A 15,912-nucleotide genomic window follows, 5' to 3' on the forward strand; every position below is an offset into this window, starting at 1 on the left:
GGTTTCTAACCCACCACTATTACTAACCCTACTCATGCGTATTTGGATGATCAAAGTACCCATAGTTGCTCCAAGACGCTGACCAAGTCACGCTTGCTAGATTCACTCAAAGCAAGCTTTCTTTCGGTCTTGATAACCTCAGCGTTTATCTGACGACACTCAAGATCCCATATACTTTCGAGAGTCTCTCCTGCCGTTTGTTTTAGTTCCTGCAACTGGGCTGAGCATCTTGAAAAAACCTTGTATGAATCGAGGTGTTTGAACGATATGTCAATCTGGGTGTTTGACGTTTTGTTGCTTTGTTCTGGAATGATCATAGCCCCGGAATAGGCGTAACAAAAGGATCTGAGCCCGTTCACGAGATAAATTACTGATTCCTCTCTCCCAAGCTCCATCGACTTGGCTCTCAACCGGGAAAGCTGAGAGGCAGTTGTCTCCGAGCTCACTCCCATATGTCGACTCACGAAGGTTGCAGGTTTGGCACCGATGGGAGGTTTTTCTGGAGGGCTCGACCACACCTCGGATCTTAATCTTGTGAGCACATTGGACGCCAAGCTGATGGTGATCTCAGGCTCGAAGTATACCAAAAGTGTTTGGAAGAGTGATGCAAACGATTCCCTGAGTTCGATAACGCTCTTTTGAGGTTTCGACTCCGCTCCGCCATCCGGCGTGGTTGAAATTTGTCCACACATATTTTGAGACCTTGGCATGAAGACTTCGAGTACTGATGTGAGAATCGGATAAAGCTAAGATCAAAAGCCAGTGGAAGAAGCTCGATCAGACTAATCTGCTTAAATTATCGCTGGTCCGAAAAATGCAACAACCCAGCCTCACTTCTCGATAGATCCTGTATTTGACATCTTCAACCCAGGTTTTCCATTCTACTTCTTGACCAGTACGTGAGACCCATTCATCCATCTCCTTCACAACTTTCGCAATCCACTGTAAGGTCCCTTCAGTAAGACGTGAAGCTTTTGATGGGGAGGTGCTATCTTCACAATTTGAAGAAGCTCGGATGTTGTCAACCAAAGAGTCTCGGCAAGTCTGTAGCACAGAGATAGAGGCTTGACCAAAAGCCTCAATAATGACAAGCTGGTCGTCAGAAGAGCCTCGAGATTGTAGCGTGCGAGAGAGACGAAGTACGCGGTTGAGAGTATCATAGTTGGGCTTTGGTGGCCAAGGATCCAGAGCTGGCGTTGTCAATTGTTCAATCAAAGCCTCCTGTGGTACTCCCTCTACCGGTCTCTTGTGGTTCTGTTCCTGTGATTTCAATGATTTAGGTCCACGTTTTTTGGGCCCAGGTTTCTGCTTGAAACCAGCTTTAGGAGAAGGCTTGCAGGTAGATATATCGATTTCCACCTCCTTTCGTTCAAGAAGTTGAAGCTTCAATCGGAGGATCTCTTGAATTCGAATTTGCGATCAACAAAGTCATGACAAAGAAAACCAATTAATCATCTTGAAGTTCTAAACACTAGACAGACTATGAATATTGATGTACGGAAAGAGCCCTTATCTGACTTACCGTTCCTTTGGAATTCTATCTTCTTGTCCAATTCAACATCGCGCTTTGCTACATCGGGGGCCTCACCGTATGGGGATTTTTGATCGGGCACAGGCAAAAGAGGTATGCTTTGAACTGTCTTAGACTTCACTCCAGAGGGATTTTCGGATGGTATACAGCCTGGACTTGAGCGCTCATTGCCTGATCGAACGCCACAAGCAGCAGCCAATTTTTCAATATGCTCTTAGCAAGGTAAAGTGCGTATCAAAAATAGGTGGATAGTCAGCGTATTTGATCGATTCGAATTTCAAGTCAGAAATAGCAGGAAATAGCTCAGGATAAGGTCGTTGACCAGCCGATGTCCGTTTACCTGATATGGAAGTTGACGGTGGTCGAGTCTTAGCCAATATTACGGCCTTTTAGAAGACAGTAGTGAAAAGGGAGTATGATGTGCTAATGGTCGGTCAACTAGACATTTCTGTTGGTATTTTTGAAAAGTTAACAAAAAGTACTCAACCAATCGAAACCTCAGAGCGTTTTGAAACCTTCTATGGTCATCTGGACTCGTCATGCTCGTTAAGGGGTTCATCATATGTGACCGCCAAGTAGAATCGTTTGGAAGGTGTGCTCAGGATTTGATTTGACTTTTTGGTGTTTAGACGATCCATTTGATCGCTTTCACTGACAAATCGGATGAAGTCAGAATCGATAGATTTCAGAGTGTATGCACCGGTCACGAACTCGAAAAGCTGAGACTCTTTAGCATTCCCTTGACCGATTTTTCAACTCAGCCTCAGTCAACTCTTCATCTGAAGGCTTCAAGTTCTCAGCGTCATTCATTCATTTGGGATCTCGTCACCTGACAATGCAACGGAAGTGCAAGAGTGTTAAGGCGCTGAGGAACGTTGTGCTTATTCCATACTGCGTCACCTGCTTTTCTAAATTGCAAGCACAATGACATCGTCTTTCTCTGCATTTCAGTGCTTTTGATCAAAAGGTGCCTGAATGAATGACAGGTCACGACTCAGCTGACCTGCACTATAAAGAGTTGTCTGTTCGTCTACCTCACTCAACGATCCATCCCAACACCATCCACCCATATGAACAGATTGTTCGACATAGTATCACCTTTTCTCTCACTTGATCTCTAGCAGAACCATATTGCCTTCATTATGCTGACATCCCACAACTTTCTTCACTCAGGATAATCCTATTCAGTGCAGCACGGTGAAAGGCGTTATTTTTTACGAGCGAAGGGGATCGTTAGATTGTCACTTATCTGTTCGTGAGTCTTTGACCTTTTCAAAGAGCTACTGACCCTTCCCCCCCATGCAGAGCATATATACATATTACTCATTGGCGTACCGGCGGGTGGAGAAGTGTTTAGTTTTCTTATCCGACGTGAAGTTAAGCATTCACCTTTATTGCTCTATCTTTCCTCATGAACGAGCATGCTAGACTGATCTTTAGCCTGAAGGAGGTGATCAGGTTGAGTTCGTAGACTTCTCTTTAATTCTCCAGGTCAGACGGAGAAAGTCATGCCCCCCACGATGGAACTATCTGGAGCATCTGGGTCTATGCGACCAGCAAGGCTGGCTCTCGAGCGACAGATACAACTCGTAGAGTCTGAACTTTTGATCATCCGTTATATCTGACTTACCAATGCTTCTTCATAGCAGGCAAACCAGGATTCGGAAGTCTCTTCACTCGATATTAATCCTCTGCTCGGCGTAAATGGTACAGGTACACATTTCAACACATGCTAAAACTTGTGAGTATTTCACTTGCCAAGTTATGCTGTATCCTTTTGATCCTTCTTCTGCAAGACTGTTCAAACCTTCACGCACAGATACCCCTTTGGAATTTTTGAAAATGACATGCCCTTCCCTACTATCATTCTCATCGCGAAGCCGGAAGTTTGCATGGACTGAAGATACTACAGCACGAAATTAGTGTAACAGCATCACGAGTAGGGCTTGTCATGTTATACCCCAGAAAAGACATTGATATTTACTGGACCTTTGGAAACAGAAAACTCATCTTGATTCCGATACTAGACATCCAATATCGGTGTTGATGACGAGCGATAGCCATCGCCAAGAATGCGTCAGATTCGGTTCTGCTGAACACCTAAAGTTCCTAAATAAGATTTTCACTCTTTCCCAATGATAATAAATCTTGGTCTGACTCTTCTCTGTGTCTACGTTTTCAGGCAAAAACCCGTTTCTTCGAATTAGCATAACGTCAAAGTTGATCCTCATGAACACCTCTAACTTCTCTGGATAAGATTTTTTGCTGTTTTCTGATAATCGTACATCTCGTTCTGACCTCTCTCTGTGTCTATGTTTTCAGGAGAATACCGGCGCCACGGTAAACTGTGCGACATTCACAGGATGTTCACTTCTGGCACTCTATGACAGGACTATCAAGACTGAATTCATTACAATATGATTCAAGACGCTTGAACCAAATTCAATTTTTTTTCTACGTCGCGATACTTGATGAATAATCCTCACTCCGCTGGCTTTGTTTAACCACAGGAATCCGTTATCTGTTCCTCGGACGATTCATTCTGGCCATGTTGAACATACTGATGAAAGTCAACCGCCTCGAAATCTGGAAGCCATCATTCGTATGATTTTTCTGCATATCCTCCTCTCCATCTCATTGTTCTATCTAACCATCTTCGTCAGACGGCACGCCTTCATTTCTTTCACGGTCAGCATACTGCAATCTGACATCTACATAGTCGGAAGGTCAGTCTTCCAATGTCAGTGCTCTCATGCGCCTCAAACAGGATAGGATGAATGGCTACTGACGAATGTAGAGACTTTGATTATATTCCAGAAGTAACGGAAGTGCTCTTTATTTTCTCACCAACCAAACCTAAGAGGACAGATTGATTTGTCATGGTCTTTCCTAACAATCTGGTCAATCATCATTCCTTGGCTCAAGAATCAACTTATAGTAATGTCACCTACTCTTTCACTATCTGGCCGCTCAATTCAAATTCCTCACAGTAATAATCTCCGCTTTCAACGTGAAAGCAAATCACTCCATTCCTTTCAAACACGTTGACTGATCTAGCTATTTTTCTTGGACTCCAGGCACACAAGCAGGTTCTCTTTCGTAATATACATCCAGCAGTGAACATGGACACCCTGTCGCCGAAAGCTAAGGGGTCCAACGGACTACCCTCACGCCCGCCTTCCCTGACATATCAGAAGGGACAATCCACAGCTGATGGTCCACTTTTCTCCTATTCTATCTTACTAAAGCCTCTCTGACATAATTCAAAGTTTTTCTTTTGCTTCTGGCCGAACTCAAGGCCTCATCTATTAGATTCTACAGCGGATGACTTGGAATCCAGACACATCATACTCGAACCCACTCATTCGTGCGTCCCTTTTGATTTACAGCCTGACTTCATTTACTCGATTTACCACTACTCTCTACCTTAGAACCTCCTTCTTCTATCACATTGACACGAGAACAGAGTCGGAAAACAAGACCCTGTCGGCGAAAGCTAAGGAGTCGAAAGGACTACCCTCACGTCTGCCTTCCCTGACATATCAAAAGGGACAACACAATCCACAGCTGATGGTCCACTTTTCTTCTATTCTATCTTACTAAAGCCTCTCTGACATAACTCAAAGTCTTCCTTTTGTTTCTAGCCCAACTCAAGGCCTCATATATGAGATGCAGCGGAAGACTTGAATTCCGGAAACATCATACTCGAACCCACTCATTCGTGCGTGCCTTTTGGTTTATCGCTTGACTTCATTCGCTCGATTTATCACTACTCTCCACCTTAGAACCTACTTCTTCTATCACATTGACACGAGAACAAAGTCGGAAAACAAGACAAGATTGGCCCTAAAATCAAAATCAAACCCTCAAATAGTAAAGTCCATACTTATTCATCTCCTCCCTTTCCTCTTCTTCATTCTTTTCTCAACCCAAAGCCAAAAAAAATCTTCTCAACGTGAATTGCCAGCATATCAAAGGCCGTTGGCATCACAAGTCAATGAAGACTACTAATCTCGTAATCTCTAAGACTCAATATCATCTTACAATTCCTATCACTTCACCACTGAAGCTCCCTGAGATCTTCTCAGACACCAGGTACTCCTCTCATATCTCTCAGTTGTACCTGGTCTTTTTTTTCTATGTTCCAAGAGGAGGTATATACCTTGACTTCCTCTTGGCTTATAGACAGAAAAGACCAGGTATATGCTCAGGGCCTTGACTGGTTCAACATATCTTTACAGCCATTCACTTCTTTGTGACTCCTTGTTTACTGGGTGCACCTTTTAGTTTGGAAGTTCATATGAAATCAATCAAGGATTTGTTCATTTCTCGCATACGCAGGTACAAACGCATAAGCTATGGACTAAATCACGTGATGTATTTGAGATTTGAGAGAAGACAGTAGTGCGGAATAGAAAATCATAGATTCAAACTTGATAACAAATAGAGTTCTTCATATGAAGATTAACTATTTTCATCCCCAAAAAAATCCTCAGTCGTGTGTTACCTCCTTGCCAAATTCCAGGTCCAAGTTTTGCCAATCGGTCTACAGTCCTTAGTGCTAAAAACACTTATACGAGAACCCAGGACTTTTGCCCATCCGAAGCTTCTCCGAAATGTATTTTCTCTAGAAGCATTCATCTATCCAGTCTAGCCGTGTACATCATTTCGAGCGGTGTTACCAACCAGGCTGATCGCGCCTTCAAACTGAAGCGCGCCTTAGACCACAATAACCCAATGATACTGAGGGGTGGTTATGAACCGAGGATGGGTTCACCATTGATTTGTCCAAAACGAAATGAATTGAAAAGCGAGCTTATTGACCAGGATATAAAGTTATGATTGAATTGTCCTTAGTCGTTAACAAACTTCAAGTTGATACCTCGACGTGCCAGGTCGGCTTGCATGTCTATTTTTCAAGGGGACAAAGGCCAAATGTCAACTGGAATTCAAAAGCTTACCAATTCAGTAAAACAAAGACCACTTACTCTTTCGCTCAGCAGCCTCCTCCCTCTGCTCGTAGTCTAAGACCAGCCTCTTCAGGTGTTGATGCTCCACCTGGTCATGCAATTGCTGATTCCGTGTATGGATTGCAATTGGAGCTGTTGATGGGATCTGCATCGGCTTCAACTACGATACCGAACGAAAAACCGGCTCAGTACTTTCTTGCTCATCAGAACTAGAACTACAGTGTGGCGACTGACCTGCTGTTTGTTTCCTTTCTTAGTCAACAAAGCGAATGTCATCTTATCCCCTTCATTTTCTCTATCACCTTCCGCTAAAGCCAAAGCCCCACTACCACCAGGTTTGAAGATGTTTTTCAATACTGGTAAGCCCTGATCTGAAAACAAGCTTGAGCTAGTCGGGTTTCTCTCATTTTTACGAGCAGCCTCGTTCGCACCACCAGCACCGGTCTGAGTTCCACCACCCCCTGTCTCCGCGATCATCTTGGCTAATTCACGCGCAAACTCTTCTTCTTCTTCTTTACTGATGGCATTTGATACTGTATTGCGCGGTAAATCCTCCTCACCATCAGGGCCTTCACCCCCATCGACCACGGTGTCACCGTCATCTGAGTCAGCCTGAAGATGTATGGTAATACAAAATTCACGCGCGTGAAAATACAGATTAGCATGTAAGTTCGAAGACATATGGCTTTCGTGCAATAGGGAGAAAGCTTGAGTGGATACTCGCATCGTCATTCAAGTCATCATCTCCTCCGTCACCAGGCTCTGCTCTATCACGAGTTTCGTCTTCATCACCCATCTCATCGTCGTCAGCTTTATCTAAATGCCGAACAACACATCAGAAACTAGATAATGATATTGATGAGATGCAATTTGGAGGCCATATGAATCACTTACCTTCTTCAGTTGCCCCACCTTGGCTAGTGGCTGCATACATTTCTTCGACCGCTTTCACCGCTTGTTCAAAACCAAGATAGATGTTGAGTTTCGGTTGTAATTCCTATGTGAGGTGTTATCAATGTCAGGTCCAGTAGGATTGAAGGAGTCTTGAGCTGGAAGTGAAATCTCACCTCTATGGTGTCTTGAAGTAGAAAATCCACATCCATCGGCGGCGTCTCTTTGCACCTCAGATACATCTGAAGACGGAAAAATGAGTGAGCTGGTATAGGCTTCCGTCAAAGCGATAACATCACTTACAATGAAGAATGTCAAGAAGTTATTCAGTCGTTTCTTTAGACTACCCCGATCAAAACAGTGTCCACAGGTGTGAAGGAGGGTGCATATCAATCGCACCCTGAAGAAATCGTCAGGTCCATCGATTGGACAAATCATCTCAGGTGAAGGTCTTCCGTCGGCTGGAGACGGGATCGTGAAATTCAGTAAATACATCGCTCACTCGGGAGTTCTTCTTTACAAATGTTAGTGAAACTCACGGTGGCCAAAGGTAACAAACGACCACAGAGTATCGAAAATCACTTTGGAGTCTACCACACGGTAGTTATACAATTCACCCAAATATTTGATTGATGCGATCCTTTGTTGATTATCTTTGAAAAGATTCAACTACCAATCAAGGGATATGTCACTGGCGCATTATTTACAAGAAACATGTCGAGAGACGTACCTCCATCCCGAATCTGACGTTCTCCAACACTTGGTCAATAATCGAGACCGTGAAGTCACTGTGGTACTTTGAGAGATCGTGTACCACAATTGCGAAGAGGTAAATGTTTCCGTATTTGATCTTCCATACCTTTGTCAAGATACTTTTCAGTATTTTGGGTACCTAATTACCACTCAAGCAGATCAGTAAAGGAGTTTGACAGTCATCCAAACACTCGGTCCCCAGACAGCTCACCTCTGGTGTATCCCAATGAAGCTTCCTCAAGATTTTGATTACCTTGTCAACTGACTTTTTGTTCAAGCAGTCATAGAGCTGATATCGCATAAACAGCTCCATTGGTGTCCTGATCTTGGGCTCGATGACCGGCCTATCGGGTGGATTACACTAGATATCATTAGATCAAGCAAAGAATGCCATAGTGATCAACAAAGCGTCTCAAACCTCCACTGCCTGAGCTACACTCGTGGCATTTGTAGAGTGTTCGAGACATTGACACAGACCTGATAATACGCATTTTCAAGCATCATGACCTGCCTAGAGTCCATATTCTGACTAGCTTTCTTTCGCTTCATTTGTTCCAACTACAGATGTTTCAAACAATCCAAACACACCGTAAGATTCAATTCCAGACGTTTGGGTAACCCAGAGATAGACCAGAAGAATTTTACCAATTGTGTCATCTTGTCGCGAGTGCGCTCATTCCTCAATACCCACCGACCGCAACCTTCGAGTAAGTTACACAGGTTTTCAATATTCGGACCTGTCAATTCATCCACACAAACTTTGATGCAATGTAGAATGGAATGTGACGGAGTGAGGTTAAACTTGGTGAGTTCGGATATGTAACGAATATTCTGGAATGAGATGACCACAGGGTGAGTGATTGTGAGATCAGTAGCGCGTTCATAAGCTCAAGCTTCACAAGGAAGGAATATTCACTTACTTTGCTTCGAAGGGCATAGAAGTCTTGGCTGGCCGATTTCTTTCGCTGCAAGTATCTGAATTCGTCTTCAAGCTGATGTTTGAGCTTAGCAACACGATTGACCGCATTGATGTAAGTCAGATGACTGTATGGCTTGGCTTACACCGGATAGGAGGCCTGCGAGCATGTCGGGCATATATTTGGACAAAGTCGCGGTCATTCGAGCGAAATACGGCAGTAGGTCCATTCGGTTTTTGTTGACACTGAGAAAGTGCTAAAAACATGTCACCAAATCGGGTTGTATAAGTAGCGCACGCTGGAGCAGCCTTGGGTGGGCCTGGTATGTTGATTGATTTGAACTACTTTACTTTGATCAGGCGATTGCGAGCAGCTTTAGAGTTGAGATACGCGAATTCGACAGTTATTCGATCGATGGCCTCCGCGCCATAGACATCATCGAGTCTGGTGAACAGAGCTGTCAATCTAGCCGCGGGTCCGGATGCCAGTGCCTCTCCAGTAAGCGGAGGCACGGGTCCAGCAGAAGCATTTTGATTGATTCTTGATTATCGATGAGAAGAATGAATGAAAGAAGACATGCAAATGACAAATCAGTTTATGGGCCTGATGAAGGAGAGAATTGTTTCCATAGGTAGATGACATGCACTGAACTCTTCCTGCTCATCGTCTTCTGGGTGGTCTAATGGATCATCTGATCCCAACGACAGGTCTTTTACAGCGAGTTTCTCCATTTCCTCTTCGAGTTTTGCCTGCTCATCCTTCTCAGCCTCCACCGGATCACTAGTCTCCGCTTTCTTTTCCGGTGCATCGAGTCCGAGTAGCATCACCGGGACCTCATCACGCAAATCAATCAATTCTTCGTAAAACTTTTTCTCCTCTTCGTCCGCCCAAATTCCCAAGTCAGAGACTCCACCGAACGCAGAGGGACCTGTACCTGTAATTGCATTCGTAGGACTACTAGCACTAGCTTCGGGCAAAGTAGGTGGAGTCAAAGACAGAGTCTCAGAAAGACTGAAAGGTCAATGGATGAGCGCGAAGGATGAGAACAATCAGTTTTCGGTTTGGATTTTTTGTGGGGCCTTTTGATAATTTCTAATTACCTTTGAATCCCTGTCCAAAGTTTTTCTTGATCCTTGGATAGTTTTTCAAAGGCTTGAATGCGGTCTTCAAAAATTTGACCAGATCGAATGGCTGCCTCGGTGTTGCGCTTCTCCGTTTCTCGTAATTTCTATGGTGATATCAATGAAGAAACTTAGTTCCGATTGATTTTAGGCGTAGTATCTCTCGACAACTCAAGAAGCTCACGATGTGATCTTTGACCGCTTTCCGACCAAGTGCATCGAAGTATTGCCGAAAGAGCTTTCCGAACTTTTCCTTCACAGAATTAGCAATGATATCCTCGTCAAATTCCACCTTTCTAGCTTCTGATGCCTCTGCAGGGGTAGTAGCGAATGGGGCGGTTGAGGGAAAGTAAAGAGTCGTAAACTGTTTTGAAAAAGAGACCGCCAATGGCAAAGGTATGACCAGAGCTTCTTTGTCGGCTGTCAACTGAAAGCCAGTATAGAGAATCGAATTAATCACAAGATGATGAATATTTTGCAAAACCTTTGAAAGGAAAAGAGAATGCCCAGGTGAAGCTCACCAAATCTTTCAATGTGTTGAAGGTAGTTTCACCCTCAGAAATGGTTTTACCCGCAGTTGAGGGGTGAATCAGACCGACAAGATCGAATTCTGCTAAACAGCGTAGCAGACTGCGTTGCCGTAAGATACGCGCTGATTCTTCTCGATCGCGTTGATCGAGGGCTAGACTGGCCAAGTATTGTTTGTTAGGAACAGCAAGCCCGGCAGTGAAGTGTTGTAAAAAAGGTTGGGTGAAAGTGATCGGAAATCGACGATGGAGTGCTGAGATAACCTGTTCAAAGATCAGGCAAGTGGTCTTTTTGACTATCTCATCTTAGAGATATATAAAATTTCCACCCACCTCGACTGCACCCCAAATCTCACTTGCATTCTTGCACTTTGACAAGCCATCATTAGCAGCCACTGAGATTTCAGAAAGGTATTTATCAAGACTGATAGTTTGAGTTTCCTTGATTAAAACCTGTACATTGTCAGAGAGATGAAGTCCAGTCTTGAGCCGTTTGATGTAAGCAGTATTCTTCTTGAGAGAAGAGTCAAGATATTGAAGGGTTGGAGTAGGTGGCGGTGATAGGTTGATAGCTCGTAAGATAGCTCGTTTGGTTGAATTGGTTGTTTCTTTCTTTGTATCCATTTGACTGAAGTCTTCTTCTTTGTTATTTTGGATTTTCTTGATTACCTTTCTTCATATCTGGATATTTGTTCACCTCATCTTGATCACTTTCACACTCACTCTTTTCTATATACTATCCGCTCACTCGGTGCTCAATGGGAAATTTTAACACGGGATGACAAAACCGAGCCCCGTCCTGCAGTTGATCAGGGTGCCTGATCTGGAATCCTGCGCCTGCCAAATATGCACGCATCTGTCGCTCGAGTCATACCGGATGAAGCACTGCATGGTGCACCGCATCGCATGGCGCAATCTACGCTGTCCGGGTCGCAGCCGTTTTGATCAAATGTATCCGAGCTGAAATCAAAACGGAAAACTTGCCTCATGAGTCATCATCACTCCCATTATCGACTTTTCGTCACACTCAGACTCCGACCAAATCTGTGTTTCCAACACGGCGGCCTGTATGGTACTTGCGAGGGATTCAAAGGATGAGTTTCACTGCGGGAAGCTTACAGACTCACCAGTTTGTCCTTGCAAAAGGCTTGAGGTCGATTGAAGATATATTTTACCCTGGCGTACGTAGTCTTTGACCGCAGTGATCCGCCTTACTCTTGACAGGTTTTTTGACCATTCGTCAAAGCTGCGATCTTAATGTCCATTATATAAAAGGTTACTGTTCGTGCCTCTAGTGCCGCCGCATCCCAAGTTATTCTTCACATTCCCAATTGACACCTGCTTATAACTTGCTTTCATATTGCTTTTTTCACTTCGATTTCTGCCATGGTAATAAAGCAAGTATCCTTGATCTGGTTGTGTTTCTTGTCTCATACAATACTTTCGTCGATCACGCGCGACTTCATTCAACTTGGCAACGAGGACAAATCATCACCACATCCCAGACGCTTACATGACTTCTTACACACGAATAATGCTAAGAATCCGGATGGAACAGTTACTCTTTTAGACCAGCTAGACAACACAGCCGGATCTACACGTGCACGTGAAGTGATTGTGCTTGATGACTCAGATTCAAATTCAGATCCTGGACCAAGCCTAAAGTTTTTCAGCGGGCCCAATGCACAGAAAAAACGTGACAGGGAGCACGGAACGGCGATTCCCTCAAGCAAAGCTAAAAGGATTTCAAAAAACAGTTCACGGTTAGAGACGGGTTCAATCAATCCAGAAAAGGCCTCTCATCCGGGTCTTGGACAAAGCTACAAGGCCCTGCGCGCAGTCTCTAGATTTATTCCTACCATGGCTTCTCGAGCACAGGACCAAATCAAAGCTCATAAAGATGTTTTTGATGATATGTCTGGTGTGTGGACATACGTCGATTCCATGATCAAACCAATCCTAGAACATAGCCTGCCAGGTGCAGATCCCCAGGCCCATGAAAGTCTGACGTCGTGGAAATTCAAAAACATCATTTTTCCACTCTTTATTGACGGCATTATACGAGTTCAAATGGAACTCGACAAAGGTAAAGAATATATGCTGCAACGCGATACAGCTATAAAGGCCAACTTCTTCTTCAAACGGGAAGTAATCATGGCATTGGGCAAGTCGGCAGAACGGTGGAACTTGAAGCCTTATGTTATAAATGACTTGCATCGATTCCGTCAGGGATGGGATGATGTGAAGATCGATGGCAAAGATAGCATGATACTTGTATGTGAATTTACGAGTCCATATGACCAATTTCTGTTGATAGCTTGGAAGTTGGTTGAGAAGTGGGTGTCAGGATATAAGCCAGATTGGAGGGCAAGATTGGGTGTAAACAAAGTAGATGATCTGTTCAAGATCCATATCAAAGCTTTGATCAATGAACACAAGGAACCAATCAAGATGCATGAATATGAGCAGAACGTGAGTTTATCAAACTATTAGCAACAGTTATCAGTTTTCTTGCTCTTCTTGACTGATTCATGCTACCAACCTATGCTAGTTTGGATGGCCACAATCAACATACACATTGAGGAAGGAATACATCATGCAACATACAAGTCCAAACTTAAATGTCAATAGTCAGATGCAAAAATCTGTAAGGCCACAGAATCAACAGGGTGGTCAATCACCAGAGGATCTTCACTACTTGTCACTTCAACTGAAGCCTCAAAATTCAGCCACATCCACCATGTTCAATGTACTTTCTCAACAAAAACAAAGTTCACCTCTAGTAGACTACACATCAAGCTTCCAACCCGCCACCCTACACAGTACCAACCCACATCAAACCAGCCCCATCAATGAGAAACTATCCCTGAATGATTGGGGCAGTGTTTCTGAAAAAGAGCTCAACTACTTGACTTTGGCCTTAGGTCCCATGCACAATCATGAAGTGTTGGATGGGATGATTGATGGGCATGACCACATCATTCATGCTACTCCTTCTGTCTCTTCCCACTCTGGGCCTTCTGGACCTGAGATTCCAAATTCACCACTTCTGTCAGGGGTTTCAATGTTGAGTGATCATCTCTCATCAGAGGAACAAGATGCTGTGGTTGGACTCACAGCTCTTGGCCACACATCTTTGGCAGAGAATGGGCCCACATACCGTGCTGAACATGTTGAAGGAGCACTTGATGACATCAAGAACTTGGTTTTAGACCACTTTAAGGTTCATCCTGTCAAAAACATCTATCAAGCAGCACAAAGGGAAAAGTTGATGGTTGACTACAATAATGTCATCAAATGTCTCCGGGCTGCCCGTATTCCAAGAAGCTCCAGAGAAGGTGTCGTGAAAGAAGTATTAAGGTGATTTAACTCCCGTTTCTTAGGTCTGTAAAATGTAACTGAAATGTTTGGGAATTTTCTGGCGATCATAGACCTGATTCAAGCATCAAGAATATCAATCATCAAGAAGTAAGCAAAGGTAAAGAAAAAATTTAAGAATAAACTCATCTGCAGTGAGATTTCACCTCACAAACTAATTGGTGACAGGAAAATGTCAACAGACTCACATTGATCAAGGATAATTGGTATCATTTTCTTGTATTTTTCATATATCATCACTTTCAATAATCATTGTTAATGGTCTCTCATTCTTTGGTGGAATGTTTGACCTATGTCCAAGAATGTTGGTGTGGGTCTCCTGTTGTTCTCATTGTTTATATTGTTTGATTATCTGTGCTGCTGGGTCATGAGTATCTGAAGCAATTGTTGAGCTATCTACAATGATCCTTGGTCCTTTTTTTAATCTATCATCTTTTTTGTCTCTACTTCTGTTGTTAATGCATTACTGAGCTCTTTTATGGATATACCCTTTAAAATGACTTGAATTCCCTCCTTGAACCCTCCACAGTCTCATCCCCTGTGAAAGTGGGTAGAAAGTGTCCAGTTGGTCTTGAAATGAGCTTATGAGATGTACAATACTGGTCTTTCTGAATTTGAAGCATGAAAGGAACTCATCTGATAAGCTGTGACACAGCGGGAATGAATAAGTTTAAATCCCAATTGAGAGAAGTTGTGGTGTCCGAGTCCGCAACTTTTCTCAATCACCAATCTTGTCCACAACTCGTTCACATTAGGTTCACAAGTTTCCCTCAATCTACCCTACCAATTGGTTTACTACGTGTTTTGGATTATATACATACAAAAGTCTCTTTGCAATCACTCACCAACTTGTGTCTTGCTTGAGATCATCTTTCTGGTCTCTTGTTAAGTATACATTTATTTCAATACTTCCAATGTGCCCCGGGAAGCCTTGTTTGGTCACCATTGTGTACATAGGCAGCTCACCAACAACGCGAGAGCATGCCGATTGTTTGTGACAAATCTTTAGAAATACAAACGGGGTGTTGGATTTATCAAAGCTTTCTACATGAAAGGGAGTTTGTCCATGATCCTCATGGCTGAGAACAAACAAAGGGGCTCAGTAAAGGATATCAAGGGAGTATTCAAGGAAAACCTGTGAACAAGTTGTGAACGAGATCCATGATTGAGAAAAGTTTTGGACTCAGACACCACAACTTCACTCAATCGGGTTTTGAACTTAATAATTCCCCTGGTGTGATGAGTAAATGTCTGTTTGGCATACTCTTTGCTGAGAGTAAGCATCACAATGGCTTGCACCATGTAAATATCCTTGTAGCACGTCAACATGCACACACAAAAGACTTGCCTTAGACCCTGTCAAGACCCATCAAAGAGGTGCCACAACAGGTTGTAAGGAACTCCTGAAAGTCCTTCACCTGAATTATCTTAAATGAATACTTGAGGCACTTGTGAACGTGAGCGGAGGGAGCTGAGGACCACAAAGTGGTTCTGACTGATTCTAATGCCAATAAAAAACATAATTCAAAAGCTGGCTCCAAAGGATATGAATCTAAGATCAGTCAAAGATTCCCTATAGAATACAAATAGTAGTAATGAAATGTAAAAAGAGATATAGTAGAAAGATATGATAAGCTCACCTGGGTCCAAAGGATATGAATCTAAGATCAGTCAAAGATTCCCTAGAGAGCCAGTTGTGTGCGTGAAGAATTTTGGAAAGATATAAAAATTGTTTAGGTCTAATCATGTTTATAAGTGAATATAAGTTTATATTCCTGTAATGATGTCTTGACAGCATTACACAGGTGCATCTTCCCCTTATCA

At 43.3% G+C, this 15,912-nt stretch overlaps 3 protein-coding genes across 3 annotated transcripts; 1 reads left to right on the top strand and 2 right to left on the bottom strand.

Moving 5' to 3' along the window:
* Positions 1–50: 50 nt before the first annotated feature.
* On the bottom strand, positions 51–2,601 carry MELLADRAFT_65717 (uncharacterized protein; the record flags this gene model as incomplete). Its single annotated transcript, XM_007413399.1, has 5 exons — positions 51–746; positions 835–1,400; positions 1,523–1,742; positions 2,101–2,270; positions 2,535–2,601. The coding sequence occupies 5 exons, from the start codon at positions 2,599–2,601 to the stop codon at positions 51–53; spliced, it is 1,719 nt and encodes a 572-aa protein (XP_007413461.1).
* A 3,783-nt stretch (positions 2,602–6,384) lies between these two features.
* MELLADRAFT_90304 (uncharacterized protein) lies at positions 6,385–11,334 on the bottom strand (the record flags this gene model as incomplete). The annotated part of the gene is made up of 21 exons (XM_007413398.1): positions 6,385–6,440; positions 6,520–6,661; positions 6,736–7,103; positions 7,222–7,317; positions 7,396–7,498; positions 7,569–7,634; positions 7,696–7,853; positions 7,932–8,061; positions 8,123–8,284; positions 8,357–8,506; positions 8,564–8,572; positions 8,623–8,703; positions 8,791–8,976; positions 9,066–9,149; positions 9,208–9,318; positions 9,413–9,602; positions 9,714–10,073; positions 10,163–10,290; positions 10,368–10,610; positions 10,705–10,974; positions 11,044–11,334. 21 exons carry the CDS (start codon positions 11,332–11,334, stop codon positions 6,385–6,387), a joined length of 3,384 nt encoding a protein of 1,127 aa, XP_007413460.1.
* Positions 11,335–12,096: 762 nt separating this feature from the next.
* Positions 12,097–14,074, top strand: MELLADRAFT_65719 (uncharacterized protein; the record flags this gene model as incomplete). The annotated part of the gene is made up of 2 exons (XM_007413353.1): positions 12,097–13,182; positions 13,262–14,074. 2 exons carry the CDS (start codon positions 12,097–12,099, stop codon positions 14,072–14,074), a joined length of 1,899 nt encoding a protein of 632 aa, XP_007413415.1.
* Positions 14,075–15,912: the final 1,838 nt, after the last annotated feature.

This window comes from Melampsora larici-populina (assembly GCF_000204055.1).
Source record: "Melampsora larici-populina 98AG31 unplaced genomic scaffold MELLAscaffold_36, whole genome shotgun sequence".
NCBI lineage: Eukaryota > Fungi > Basidiomycota > Pucciniomycetes > Pucciniales > Melampsoraceae > Melampsora > Melampsora laricis-populina.